This window comes from Lycorma delicatula, chromosome 1 (genome assembly GCF_047948215.1).
Source record: "Lycorma delicatula isolate Av1 chromosome 1, ASM4794821v1, whole genome shotgun sequence".
Taxonomy (NCBI): Eukaryota; Metazoa; Arthropoda; class Insecta; order Hemiptera; family Fulgoridae; genus Lycorma; species Lycorma delicatula.
This window is the reverse complement of record NC_134455.1, coordinates 262903438-262918538: the sequence shown is the minus strand read 5'-3', so window position 1 is coordinate 262918538 and position 15101 is coordinate 262903438. Positions and strand designations below refer to the sequence as shown.

Here is a 15101-nt window from a genome sequence, read left to right as displayed (position 1 = left end):
GTATTTTACTCTTTTTAAGAGATTTATTTCATCCAAATTATTCATCTTTTCTTTCACTTCTTTTTCAAACAGTATTCTTTGTTTCCTGTTCTTTTTCAATTTTACTCTTTATCATTTTCTTTTTTTCAAGTGTTCTTGATTGAAATGTTCATGACTTTTTTCTTTCTTTTCAACATCTTATTTTCACTTAAATCTATTTGGTGATCTTTCCCTTCAATATTTAGTGAGATTTTTCATTAAAAACCTTTTTTTAATGGTTAATTTTATTTTAATATTGATCAGCATATAGTTGGGGGACAAAATGGGAGGGGTTTTGAAATGCATGATGGTGGCTGAGCCAGTGGTAATAATTTCAACAGAAGAGATTTTAAATAAAAGTGATAGTGGTGACAATAATTAATTATAAATAAAGAGAGAAATTAAAAATTACAATTGTTCAAATTTATTTAGACCATTTACATATGGTATGGTACTCACAACAATGTTCAATTATTGAATTTATGAAATTAAAATATCCTCTCTAACTATAATACAAAACATAATAGAGTATACGTACCAACATTAAATGGATAAATTCTATTCCAGCCTTGGGGACCAAATTTTCTTCTTTCAGCTACAACAGCATGAAAATAACAAAGTGAGAAGAGAATTGCTTTAAACTCAGCTTCTTTAGTGCACATCTCCAATGTTTCTTGATTAAAATTATCCAGTGCTTTGTGTAAATTTGCCATCATTCCTGTTGGGGGTTCATTTGTTATTTTGATCGATGACTCCAAGATACCCTTCAAAAATTAAAACATTTTTTTTAATAATTATACACTTCCATGTAATAATTTTGAAATAATAAAATCAGAAAAATGAATAAATGCTTTATTTTTGAATATAAAAAACTAGAAAAGAGGAAATTTTCAATCAAGATACAAAAGCAACCTAACTTCTTATTACCCTTGCTGTAAGATCACTTTAATGCTAAAGTAAGTGTTGAATTTAGTATTCCATAGTTCACACTTGAAAAACGTTTTTAAAATTGTTTCATATTTTTAAACTGACAACAGAATTTCTTCAATCCTCAGAATAGGTAAATATTCTTATGAATAAGAAGAGGGAATATTTATTAAATAAATATAAATATTTAAATATTAAATATTTATGAAATAAATATTAATAAATGAACAAATTGAATAATAAGAGTTTACTTTCTTGTTCAAAATAAGTTAACAGAACAATGAATAGTTAGATATAATGAACAATTAGACATTGTGTTATAAAGGAATAATCAGAAGGAAGTGACAAGAGTCGTACCTTTAAAATATAAAATGAACTAAGGATTTAAACTGAGCAAGGAAAGATTCTGTGTTCTCATATAACCTGAAGAGTAGCTCATACACAACCCTAGATTGTCTTATTTGTTCAGTAGCAGATCTGCTGATTTCTATTCTTTATGTGTAAAAATTGATTCTAGTTATTTTAGGCCAGACAGCAATAAAATATATAAGGCCACAATAATTAGTACCAATATTTAAAAAAAAATTTATACTTTATTATTAAAATAACTTTCAAATTTGAATAATAATGCCAGTCACTAAAATGTGTTGATGTAGAGCAGGGCTTCTCACCTGAAATATGCTTACCTTATTATGGTGTTCAAGGCATTCAGAAAATTTATAAATAAAATAAAAAATTAACTAAACTTATAAATAAAATGTTAATTTTTGTTATATCTAATGAGTTTTGGTAGTAAAAATATGCTCGTATTTATTATAAATGAAATAATTCCCTCATTATGCTTTTGTTTTTAAGTTCATTAAAAATAAGCCTCGCTTACTTTTAATTACAACATTTAAATGAAATAACAGCTATATTTATCATACAACTATTTTTGTAATATGAATTTATTAAAAATCCTCCCAAGGGAAACAAGTGAAAAAAGTTTATACACTGCAGAAGTATTATCAAGTTAAGTAAATTTTAAAACAAATAAATATTATTATATGTTTAAACTATGTAGAAAGAAGAATTTCTATTCTATACTATGATTTAAATAAAATATAGTTCCTCAGTAACATTTATCATACTACCTGTACCTCTCTCTTCTTTTACTATTATGAATCATGCATTAGATCAGCCTGTGCAGTGCCTTACTGGCAAGCTGTATTTTAATTTATTTTATTTTTTCGTTATGAATTTATTTGCCACTTCAACCATCACTTTTGATACAGATATAAATAATTACTTGGTAAGTTACATTAAATTAAGTAAAAAATGATATGAAGTTGTTCTTATAAGCAAATTTACAAAAATAATAACTTACATTTATTCAATTTTTACCTTACAATAAGAATTATATGAAGATAAGAATATTACTTGCGGAATTATGTGAGCTGAAGGAGTAGCAGCAGGCTCTGCACTCATGAATACTCTGTAATTTTGATTTGATCCTTCACTGAAGTGTTCCAGTTTTTTTTCCAGGGATGGTAGCCACTTTTTCACAAGATGAATGTTCTGAATACACATTTTTAATGATTTATTAATTTGTTAAAAATTCATTAATATTTTAAAATACCTCACCATAGTTATTATGTGGTAGCTACCATAGACTCATTAATGTCATAAGATCACAGCATTAAATTACTTTGTTTCTAAAGATACATTCCATAATTTGTTATTTATGCTAAGTCAAATAAATAATAATAAAAGTTTTCAATTATTGTTTCTAAAATGTTAATTTATTAATACTGCTACTAATAATCTTATGGATTTATTACACTTATATTTTAGAGATCACTACTTTTTATATTTTTAAATTAAATTATATGAATTTATAAACAATTTTTAAACATTACTGAACTTTAACAAAGATATTGTAGTTTCTGTCATTTATGTATCTTTTAATGATTAATTAAACAAAAGATTCATAAATATTATTTAAGAAATTTTCTTGTAGTTTTTGTCCAAAGATAGATGGTTTATCATAACATATTTTCTGAAGCATTTTCTAAATTTTAAGGTCACATAAAAAACATCCAGAAATCAATTTAGAAAAAAATTAATTTTATCCATCTCATCTGCCTAGTTAAATATATGTACGACCATCTGAGGTCACAGTACTAAAACACCTGAACTAAAATTCTTGGATATTGATTGTAAGATTAAGACTTGAATCCAAAAGAACTAAAATACACCAGAACAAAATTACACAATTTTATGATGATCAAATGGATATTATGATTTTTTTCTTTGTCACAGGTATTTAAATAGTAAAAAAAATTCAAAATTATTAAGTGAGAGATGAAGTTTGATAAATTTTCACAGTACATCTTATATTTTCCTTCTTACAATGATAGATATTAGACATGGAAATTCAATCAAAATCATTTAATCACTAAAATATTCTTAATACTTTAGATCTGTATAAAGTGATACAGTATCTTCACTCTCTAATATTTACTTTGCATTTTATTTTTATTTTTTTATGAAACAATAAAATGTTTTTTAATTTTATTTTTAAATACAGTTATTCAATTCAATAATGTTTTATTCTGCTGTAGACTGAAAAATGAAATATATTTGTATTCATTTACATTTTTATATCATGATTTAATTTTTTCATAAAATCTCTGAAATTTATTTAAAAAAATACTGTCTAGTTATTTTATTCATAGAATTCTATACATAAATACATACTACACAAGAATTAAGATTTTTAAATTTTGTTCTGTTCAGCATCTAAAGCATTCTTCAGCTGGAATATAATTTCATTATTAAATTCAGTAACATAAACTCATCAGTTAAATCTGAAAAGAAATAAATGATTTAAGAAAGTTCACTATTTTTGAAAGTTTAGAATTAAAAATACAGTATAGCATTAAATATACATACCCTGTTCATGGCTTTGCCTGCGCTATATGGTTACTTGTAATTCCCTCGCAATCAGGAGATGTTTAGCTGATCAGGAGTCTCTACCTCCTGGACCCCAGGAGTTGTTCATTAAACTCATGTTTGTGAGAATAATAATAATGATAAACAGAAATTAAAGACTGTTCAATTTATAAAAACTAACAGGGTATTGTAACTTCTTCAGAGCAACAATTTGGTTAATACAAGACCCACTAATTGGTTTTTAGACTTCCCAAGTCAGCTTTGCTCGTGAAAAAAATAATATGAATTACAAACATAAATTACCATCAGAATGTTACCAAATCTCATAAAGGATGATTCAATAGTGGTAGCACAAAATGGCAAAAATGTAAAAAACAATTTATGTTTTTTTTACCCTTACAGCATTAAAATTCAAAAAATCCAAAAATTATTTTTAGATATTTATCTGAGGAGAATCTGAAAGTCCAAATTGAGTAAATATCTTGTTTAGTATAGTCAGTATATTGTACTAGTCCTGTAGTATAGTATATCAGTCCTAACTGTCAGTTAGTATAATCAGTCCTCCACAGAGGAGGAGGACATGCCCCTTGGCATAGAGGTGATGGTCTGGTAGTTTGAAAAGCTAACCAAAGAACTCAGGAAAAACAAGGATAGAAATGTTAAAAGAAGTATAAAGAAAATCGATATGAAGTTCACCACTGCTGCAAAAGATTTACAGGGACAGGGTTGTACTTCAGCCGAAGCGATTAGGAAGAACCAAATGGTCGAGGCAACTACCCAGATATTGATGGTTATGGGATGCCTGAAACTAGATGGATTGGACAACGGAGTCAGAGTGGAGGATATGGCTGACTTTATTAAAAGGAGTTGGCCCGGGAAGGCCTATACACATACACATACACAAAAATGCCAGATAGGAGTGATCCCTCAAAGAACGTAGTAGCAGTAATGGACATAAAAGAGATTACTGTGAGCAGACTGACGGACAACTTGGTGATGAGGCATCGTCAGGCAGCATGGATGATGAATACCCTGAGATTAGTAGCAGGGAATGTATAGTTGGCAACCATGGAGGCGATGCTTATTGGTGAAGAGTTGGGAGAACGGGTACCGATTAGGAATGTTTTTCACATGGTCTTTGTTGATTCCAGTAGTGAGAACGATCTTGCCCAGGCGCTGGTTGATGCATTTCAGAAAGTTAATTAGAACAATGGGGGGAACCTTGATGACATTCAAGCTGAGATCTACAGAGGGGAGACTGCAGTTTACATAAGAAAAATACTAGTGTGAAGGCAGGAGGGCAGGGCGTAATTACTACCTCACCATCCTAAGTGGCAGAAGAATTCCCTCTGTCTGGCGGAGCAAATCAGGCAGAACAAACACATAGGGCAGAGACACTTATTCTAAAGTCTAATAAGTCATACGCGGACTTACTTAAAACCGTGAGATCGGATGTTGGCGTTACCTACACAACAGAGATATTATCCATATGTAAATCTGTACAACATATGCAGATTAGAGTTAAGGAGGAGGTTAAAAACGCTGGGACATTTAAGCAGAAGACTGACGTCAAGGATGGCACCGTACAGTCAAGGACCAGAACTGTTGTTCTCCGCATACGCGATCTAGAGGGCGATATTCAGGCGGAGGATGTAGTAAAAGGGCTTGGGGAGATGGTCGGTCCTAAGCTACCTAATAATTTACGGATAATGATGGGACCCAGTTATGGAGAGATGGAGATTGCAATCTGTAAACTGCCGGCCTTCTTGGCTGCACACATAGTACAGAAGAGTCGCATAAGGATCGGCATGGTGTCATGCAGGGTTGATACCGTGGAGCAGCCACTGCGGCGTTTCAAGTGCTATGCGGTCAGAGGCGGGCCATACAGTCAGAGGATGCCGAGGGGAAGACGGGTCAGGTCTTGCTTTAATTGCGGAGCCGAGAGTCATAGAGACATAGATCGTAAGGCGGCAGCAAGGTGTTGACCTGCGTTATCGAGGGTTACAGAACGGGCGTTTCCTCACGCCCTAGAGGACCCGGAAAAGAGACAGTTGAGGAAATTCGGGGGAGGACCGGTTACACTGGTTAAAAATGAAGGTCATCCAGATTAATCTGAATCACGCTAGGCTGGCAAATGACCTGCTGGTCGGAGATGGGCGCGGATGTTGTGTTCATCTCTGAGCCGTATGACACCCGTCCTCGACCTGGATGGCTGCTATCCGAGACGGGGGGGGGGGGGGGGGTCGGCTTTGTGGTAGCGTATCCATAGGTGATGTGCACCTCGATAGAAGCTTCGTTTGGGCGAGAGTCGGCGTCATCTTCTTATAATTGTGTTATATGCCGCCGAATATTACGATCGAAAGATTTGAGGAGATACTGATGGCCAGAGTCATTCTTACGCACGGTCCTGCTCTCCTGGCGGGAGACTTCAATTCCTGGTCGACGGGTTGGGGCTCCGCCAGGACGGAAATCAGGGGAAGGATCCTTGCGGATACAGCTGCTATTTTGAATTTGGTTTGCTTGAACATGGGCAGTATCCATACCTTCAGGAGGGGTACAACTGGATCTGTGGTCGATTTTACGTTTGTAAGTTCTGAGCTGGCCCCGCGTGTCTGTGAGTGGAGCGTGTGGGAAGGCCTATCTGGAAGTGACTACACGCATCCTATTCGCAAAGTTATGTTGCATCCTATTGATTGGATGCAAAGTTACGCATGGCCCTCGGATCGGTTGCCGAATTTGGTGATAAGGGTGGCAGTCTGGGCCGCTCCAGATGTATTTCTTAAGGTATATAATGCTTGCCTCGCAGAGGGGGTATTCTCCCACAGGTGGAGATGTCAGGTGTTGGTGTTAGTCCTCAAACTAGGGAGGAACCCGACTTTACCCTCCTTACCGGCTACTGGCCACGATAGACGCCCTAGAGAAATGTTGGAGCGTATGCCTCAACGCAGAATATCCAAGTTGGTGGAGAGGGTGGGCGGATTCTCCGCCAGCCAATTCGGCTTCCGGAAGCGGAGGTCCGCCATTGATGCGGTGGGCGCTGTGTGCCATGCCAAGTTTTGGAGAGAGCTGCGAGGAGTAGCCGAAGGGCAATGTGTGTGCTTGTCACCCTTGACGTGAGAAATGCATTCAACTGTATTTCTCACGAGGCAATAATGGGGTCGCTAGGGAAGTGCGGAATTCCGCTGTATTTCCGACGAATGATCAAGTTATATCTAACTAGGCGTAGCCTTGTTTGCTGCCTGGAAGATGGAACAACAATTGAGCGTAATCTATACAAAGGAGAACCACAGGGGTCAGTCCTTGGACCGATTCTCTGGTGTTGTCTTATGATGGGGTCTTCCTTCTGCCGGAGGTGACCCATATGGGTTACGCGGATGACTGTGAAAATGTGGCTCTCTGCATTTCCATATAGCAATGCCTTCCTTAGTAAAATATTCCGGAAGTAAACTAGTCCCCCATTCGGATCTCCGGGTGGGGAGTACTAAGGAAGGGGTCACCAGAAAATTAAAAACTAACATTCTACGAGTCGGAGCGTGGAATGTTAGAAGTTTAAAAAAGGTTGGTAGGCTAGAAAATTTAAAAAGGGAAATGAATAGGATAAATGTGGATGTAGTAGGAATTAGTGAGGTTCGGTGGGAAGAGGAAGGCGACTTTTGGTCAGGTGATTTTAGAATAATTAATTCAGCTTCAAATAATGGGCAGGCAGGAGTAGGTTTCATAATGAACAAAAAGATAGGGAAGAGAGTAGAGTATTTCAAAACGCATAGCGATAGAATCATTGTAATAAAGATAAAAGCAAAACCTAAACCGACAACGATTGTTAACGTCTATATGCCTACAAGCGCCCATGATAATGATGAGCTAGAGTGTGTATACGAAGAGATTGATGAAGCAATTAAACACGTAAAAGGAGATGAAAATTTAATAATAGTTGGAGATTGGAATGCAAGCATTGTAAAAGGCAAGGAAGGAAATATAGTGGGGGAATACGGGCTAGGCAAAAGGAATGAAAGAGGGGACCAACTTATAGAGTTTTGCACGAAGTATAATTTAGTAATTGCCAACACTCAATTTAAAAATCATAATAGAAGAATATACACTTGGAAAAAGCCAGGCAATACTGCAAGGTATCAGATAGATTATGTCATGGTTAAGCAAAGATTTAGAAATCAACTTGTTGACTGCAAAACTTACCCTGGAGCAGACATTGATAGCAACCATAATTTGGTGATAATGAAATGTAGATTGGGGTTTAAAAACCTGAAGAAAAGGTGTCAAATGAATCGGTGGAATTTAGAGAAGCTTGAGGAAGAAGAGGTAAAGAAGATTTTTGAGGAGGACATCGCAAGAGGTCTGAGTAAAAAAGATAAGGTAGAAAATGTAGAAGAAGAATGGGAGAATGTTAAAAAGGAAATTCTTAAATCAGCAGAAGCAAACTTAGGCGGAATAAAGAGAACTGGTAGAAAACCTTGGGTTTCAGCTATGGATATTGCAGCTGATGGATTAACGTAGAAAATATAAGAATGCTAGTGATGAAGAAAGTAAAAGGAACTATCGGCAATTAAGAAATGCTATAAACAGGAAGTGAAAACTGGCGAAAGAAGAGTGGATTAAAGAAAAGTGTTCAGAAGTGGAAAGAGAAATGAACATTGGTAAAATAGACGGAGCATACAGGAAAGTTAAGGAAAGGTTTGGGGTACATAAATTAAAATCTAATAATGTGTTAAACAAAGATGGTACACCAATATATAATACGAAAGGTAAAGTCAATAGATGGGTGGAATATATTGAAGAGTTATACGGAGGAAATGAATTAGAAAATGGTGTTATAGAGGAAGAAGAGGAAGTTGAGGAGGATGAAATGGGAGAAACAATACTGAGATCTGAATTTAAGAGAGCATTAAAAGATTTAAATGGCAGAAAGGCTCCTGGAATAGACGGAATACCTGTAGAATTACTGCGCAGTGCAGGTGAGGAAGCGATTGATAGATTATACAAACTGGTGTATAATATTTATGAAAAAGGGGAATTTCCGTCAGACTTCAAAAAAAGGTGTTATAGTCATACAAGAAGAAGTGTTAGGAGAAGACCAATTTGGTTTCAGGAAAAGTATAGGGACAAGGGAAGCAATTGTAGGCCTCAGATTAATAGTAGAAGGAAGATTAAAGAAAAACAAACTAACATACTTGGCGTTTATAGACCTAGAAAAGGCATTCGATAACGTAGACTGGAATAAAATGTTCAGCTTTTTAAAAAAATTAGGGTTCAAATACAGAGATAGAAGAACAATTGCTAACATGTACAGGAATCAAACAGCAACAGTAATAATTGAAGAACATAAGAAAGAAGCCGTAATAAGAAAGGGAGTCCGACAAGGATGTTTCCTATCTCCGTTACTTTTTAATCTTTACATGGAACTAGCAGTTAATGATGTTAAAGAACAATTTAGATTCGGAGTAACAGTACAAGGTGAAAAGATAAAGATGCTACGATTTGCTGATGATATAGTAATTCTAGCCGAGAGTAAAAGATTTTGAAGAAACAATGAACTGCACAGATGAAGTCCTACGCAAGAACTATCACAAGAAAATAAACAAGAACAAAACAAAAGTAATGAAATGTAGTAGAAATAACAAAGATGGACCACTGAATGTGAAAATAGGAGGAGAAAAGATTATGGAGGTAGAAGGAATTTTGTTATTTGGGAAGTAGAATTACTAAAGATGGACGAAGCAGGAGCGATATAAAATGCCGAATAGCACAAGCTAAACGAGCCTTCAGTAAGAAATATAATTTGTTTACATAAAAAATTAATTTAAATGTCAGGAAAAGATTTTTGAAAGTATATGTTTGGAGTGTCGCTTTATATGGAAGTGTAACTTGGACAATCGGAGTATCTGAGAAGAAAAGATTAGAAGGTTTTGAAATGTGGTGCTATAGGAGAATGTTAAAAATCAGATGGATGGATAAAGTGACCAATGAAGAGGTATTGCGGCAAATAGATGAAGAAAGAAGCATTTGGAAAAATATAGTTAAAAGAAGAGACAGACTTATAGGCCACATACTAAGGCATCCTGGAATAGTCGCTTTAATATTGGAAGGACAGGTAGAAGAAAAAAATTGTGTAGGCAGGCCACGTTTGGAATATGTAAAACAAATTGTTAGGGATGTAGGATGTAGAAGGTATACTGAAATGAAACGACTAGCACTAGATAGGGAATCTTGGAGAGCTGCATCAAACCAGTCAAATGACTCAAGACAAAAAAAAAAATATATATATATATATATATAATATTTCCATATTAAATGTTTATAAAATAAAATATAATTTTGTTATAAATTAAGCAATACAAATAAATAACAGTAAAGTAAAAATAGAAAAGTAATGAAATATTACCATTTTTGAACTTCTAACTGAGTTTATTCAACAAAGCATGTGACAAAAAAAAGATTTAGATCTAAAAACTATCAATAATTTTGTTTAATAAAATTTCTATATACCTATACATTCTCTACTGGGTTGGAGACCTTTTTCTAACTTCATATTGAATTTCCCTTTTACTTACAACCCATTTTTTTCACTCAGCCAAGCAGAATATGTAACTGTTTACTTAATTCCATCAGTATTCAGTGCTGCCAACTTAATTATTATTTGGATCTTGTCACAAATGTTTTGATAAATTAAGTAATTCATCTTAAAAAAAATATTTAAATTAATAATTTAAGAGCTGGCACTACAGAATCAACTGATATTTTTTATAGTAAATTTGTGTTTCCTTTGGGGACTTACAAAACTTTTAGACTGCTAACCTACACTCAACACCAACACTGACTCAACTATTAAGCTTAGTATAAATATTCATTTTGAGCATTTGAGTCCATGAAAGTTTGAATTTTTACTTGTTTTATTTTAACTCACAATATTTTTTCAATTGTTTTTTCATGTTTATCTTTATATCTTACATCTTTAATTTAACATACTTCCTGACATTGCCTATTGATGAAATTTTGCACAGTTACTAGGGTCATGTGGCAATATAATATTCAACCATTACTTTTCCAAACATCCTCCTATACGAAGTAAATTAAGGGTGTGCATGTAAAAAATTGCAAAATCTGAAAAACAGCTATGTGGGGTTTTAAATCCAAATTAACCTACTAATTAAACTCATGCAATATATGATAATAATTTGATTAATGTATGACCAAAAAGTATAAAGGAAGTTTTTAAAAATTTTTGTAATATTATTATAACTAGATTGATAGATGAGATGATAATGAGACTGATGCATCAGCCTCAACTATTCTTTAACTTTCCAGAGAAAGAAAGGGAAATTCAAGATGGCTGTGGAGAATGGTCACTGAACCTGCAGGCACATCTTTCTATGAAAGCATTATACATCAAAAAGCTACGTAATTTTATGTCATAAAACGTACCTGTAAGACAACCCAGTGACCATTTGTTGCTGCAAGATCCATGGCACTTTCTGCAACAGTTTCTTGACCTTGTCCTAATGAGACATTATGAAAATTGCCATTATCCTCAGAAAAACCTAGCTTACGTCCTAAATCTTCAACATCCTATAACAAAAGAAATAAAAACTAATAGTTATTCATAATAGTACTTATTCAAACTATGCTGAAAAGTCCATGAGAGAAACAAAATGTAAGTCAATTCATGCCAATTAATATAAATAAAACATGTTTGTTAAGTATCTATAATATGACGTGTTGTTATTGATCTCTCAAGTTGGTTAACAGATACTTCCAAAGACAAATGCAAGTGGAATGTACAAAATTTGCTTCTATTTATGAGTATCTTTGACTGACAGGAATAAGGGTTTCTTTCCTTATGTAAGCTGGTAATATAAGAAATACTTTCATGGTCACTGATTTTAAACTGCCTTTTGGTAATACTTCATATCCAATCTAGCTAATGTACTTCACAACCTCTTTGAGATCATGGCATGAAATGTAACATGGGTTGGAAGTCAGATGTAATAAGAGAGTTACTGAAATGTCATGAACTGCTGCTGGTCATCATGAAATATGTCAGAAGGAACTGTTTTTGAGTACCCAAGCCTGATCTCAAACATACAGTTTTAATCAAATAAAAATTTCATTGTCAAAGTGTACCTATTCCATTATTGTTCAATATAAAATGTTGTTTTATGATAGAAACAGAATGTGGATGTTTGTGTTTTGTGCTTGAAATTGTGTTAGTTTTTTTTCTATGGAAAATTTATAGTTTTTGATTGATTTTTGTAGTTTGTTGTGCGGTTTTTAATAGTTAATTAATCTGTGTATTTTTTCCCATCATTTAAGTATTGCAGACCTTTTTTATGTTTGTTTAAAACTTTTTAAATTGAAAGAAATTGATTTTAATATTTGTAGAGTGTAGAATTTTATCTTGAGGTAATGATTTCTTATTTATCTTGTCATTTATTAAAATTTATCTGACCTTTGTTGTTGACCTATAAGAATGTAACCAGTTTTGTACTGCTTGTCTTGGTGAATATGTATTTATAATGAATATTGATTGATAACAATATTTTAACAAGTTGTATTTGTTTTAAAGTATATGAAAACTTATTTATAAAATCTTGAAAGAAACAATAATAGAAATAAGTTATTAAAAAAAACCCTGCCAACATGGCTGAAACGTGTGGTATATGCAAAATTTCTACCAAGAAAACTTACATAACGCATGTGTTAAATGCGAAGTGCTTGAAACTAACAACACAAGAATTTAATCATTTTCCAGCTGAAATGAGATCGAGAAAGATGGTTATATGAAAACTGTGAAGTTAAGGTTATAATACAAGTTCCAATACCTGAAAATCAAAGCAAAATTACTCTGAAAGACATTATGTCCAAGATTTTACAAATGTGCAAGAGATATGAGGAATTATTGCTGAGGATGGATATCCAGCAACAAGGGAATACTGATAAGTGAAAAAGTGAGGTTGGGATTCTTCAAGAAACTGTAAAAAATCTAATTAAAGATAAAAATTCGCTAATACTTCTGTGAAAGAACTCAAATAAGGAGGAGAAAGGAAAATGAACGTCATCATCCTAGGAAAAAAGGAAGAGGGTGATGATAGAATTGATGAAACAGAAGTTAGGAAGAAAATCTTGATTGCAGCAGCTTCTGAAATTACTCAAGAACCAAAAAAAAATTATCGAAGTCATAATGTCAGATCCTATTTATGCTAAACAAGTAATAAAAGGAAACAGAAAACTAAAGGAAAATGACAATTTCAGAGGAATATACATAAATTCAGACAAAACTGCAGTTCAACTAAGAAAATTTCATAGCATAAATGATGAATTGAAGGTCAGAACAGAAAAGGATGAGTCCGTCTTGCTATCAAATATTATATCAACATTCCTAAAATTATAAAAAAAAACTTGTAGATTTGAATCCCTTATTACTTAAGCTGTATGTAAATATTAGAAGTTTCCAGGATAAAGTAGATGATTTGAAAATAATAATATTCAACAAATCCCCTAATATAATTATTTTCATGAGCCTGGCTATACTTGAATGAGGCAGGTACTTACACCTTTTAAAATACATGTTTAGATATTAACAACTTCAATATGATCAGACTGACGGATAAGGATCTTTTTGTATGTGGATTATTTTGACAACCAAGCCCTTGTATGAACTCATTTTTTTCTCAAAATGCAAAAACTGCTTAATAAATATAAGAATAGTCTATTTATCAGGGATATTAACTTGACATGTTGAAAGATAGCAGCTTAACATTAGACTATTGTGAGACGTTCAGTAACTGGGTCAAGACCCAGTTGACATCTGAAAAAATATAGATCATGTTTTTTGAGAATAATCAGTGACTGCAGTATTACACTTGAGGATCACAAAATAACGTTTCTTGAGTTATTATGAATGGCTGTAAAGCCTACTAAATGTAAACAAGAATTACAAATTATTGAATCAAAAACCTTCAAGATAATCTTTCCCAGTGGAAATCACAAACTTTTAAACCTAATTAAAAAATTAAATTAATAACATAACCATTAAAAAAATGGAAAAGTTTGCTTTTTCTACGCATGAAGGTTGGTACAGTAAGCAGATACATCTATTAGTTAAAGAAAGGGGCAAAGCCGTACATTTTGTAAAGAAAAATTAATTTAAAATTGTGTTTCACACTAAATTCAAAGATAAAAAAAAAGTTAAATACAAAATAAGAATGAGCAAACAATACAATATTCAGATGCAATTTGACAATAGTTTTAGGTCAATTTACAAACAATGTAGAATTATGAACAAAAAAGTTACCCTGTCAAAACAAAATAAGCAAATAATTAAAATAAGCAAATAATTATACAGATAGCAATAAGGAACTAATAGGGATATTGCAGAATACTTTTACAGCTATCTTATTAATATAAAAATGTGTTTAAACTAATTCTAGCCCTCGCCTAATAAACTCCTGCTCAACATCCTTGTACCTGCCAAAAACAACACTCAATGAAGTTAATAAAATTATAAATAAATTGAAAACACAATAGTTCCCCTGGTAATGATGGTATTAAACTTAAAGTTGGGAAGAGAATTAAAGACATAATAGCATGCATTATTTCAAATTTAATAAAAAAACATTTCAGGGAGGACATGTTTACAAATTGTATAAAGAATGCTGAAGTCTTTATCATTTACAAATCTGCATCAAGACTCCGTCAGTACTACAAACCAATCATCAGTTCCTGTCAGTAATATCTCAGAAATTTTAAATGATTAAAAAGTCAAGATTACTTTGTTATCTGAGAGATACTCAATTCTTTAACACAAGACAAAATAGTTTTTTAAACAGGAGAAATACACAATGTGCTATTGCCTCTGTTATGGAATTTATCTACAGAGAGGTTGACAATAGAGACTCAGCTATTGCTTGCTTTTTGGATCTCCAGAAAGATTTAGATGTTGATTATGAAGTGGTATTGATTGAAATACTGAGTGGTATTGGCATTGTTGCTATATCAGTAGATTTTTTAAAAATTACTTAAATCTCAGAACTCAATCTGTGGTAAGAAATAAGTGGTCTTGGAGAAATAATCAATGGGATACACAGGTAGTGTTCTGGATCCTGCTAACTAAGAATGAGATTAAATGGAAATCTGACCCTTTTTGCTTATGACACTGCTACCTTTTATTCTGGATCTATTAATTCTACCTAAATGAATGCTCAACAAGA

At 32.9% G+C, this 15101-nt stretch overlaps 1 protein-coding gene across 1 annotated transcript in view; it reads right to left on the bottom strand.

Moving 5' to 3' along the window:
- Positions 1-15101, bottom strand: part of Dhc93AB (Dynein heavy chain at 93AB) — a 493152-nt gene that overhangs the window by 42912 nt on the left and 435139 nt on the right. The window contains exons 70-72 of the mRNA XM_075354875.1: positions 11317-11460; positions 2365-2502; positions 557-782 (exon numbers count right to left, since the gene is read on the bottom strand). Of these exons, the coding sequence (XP_075210990.1) occupies positions 557-782; positions 2365-2502; positions 11317-11460 (508 nt within the window). The remainder of the gene's footprint in view (positions 1-556; positions 783-2364; positions 2503-11316; positions 11461-15101) is intronic.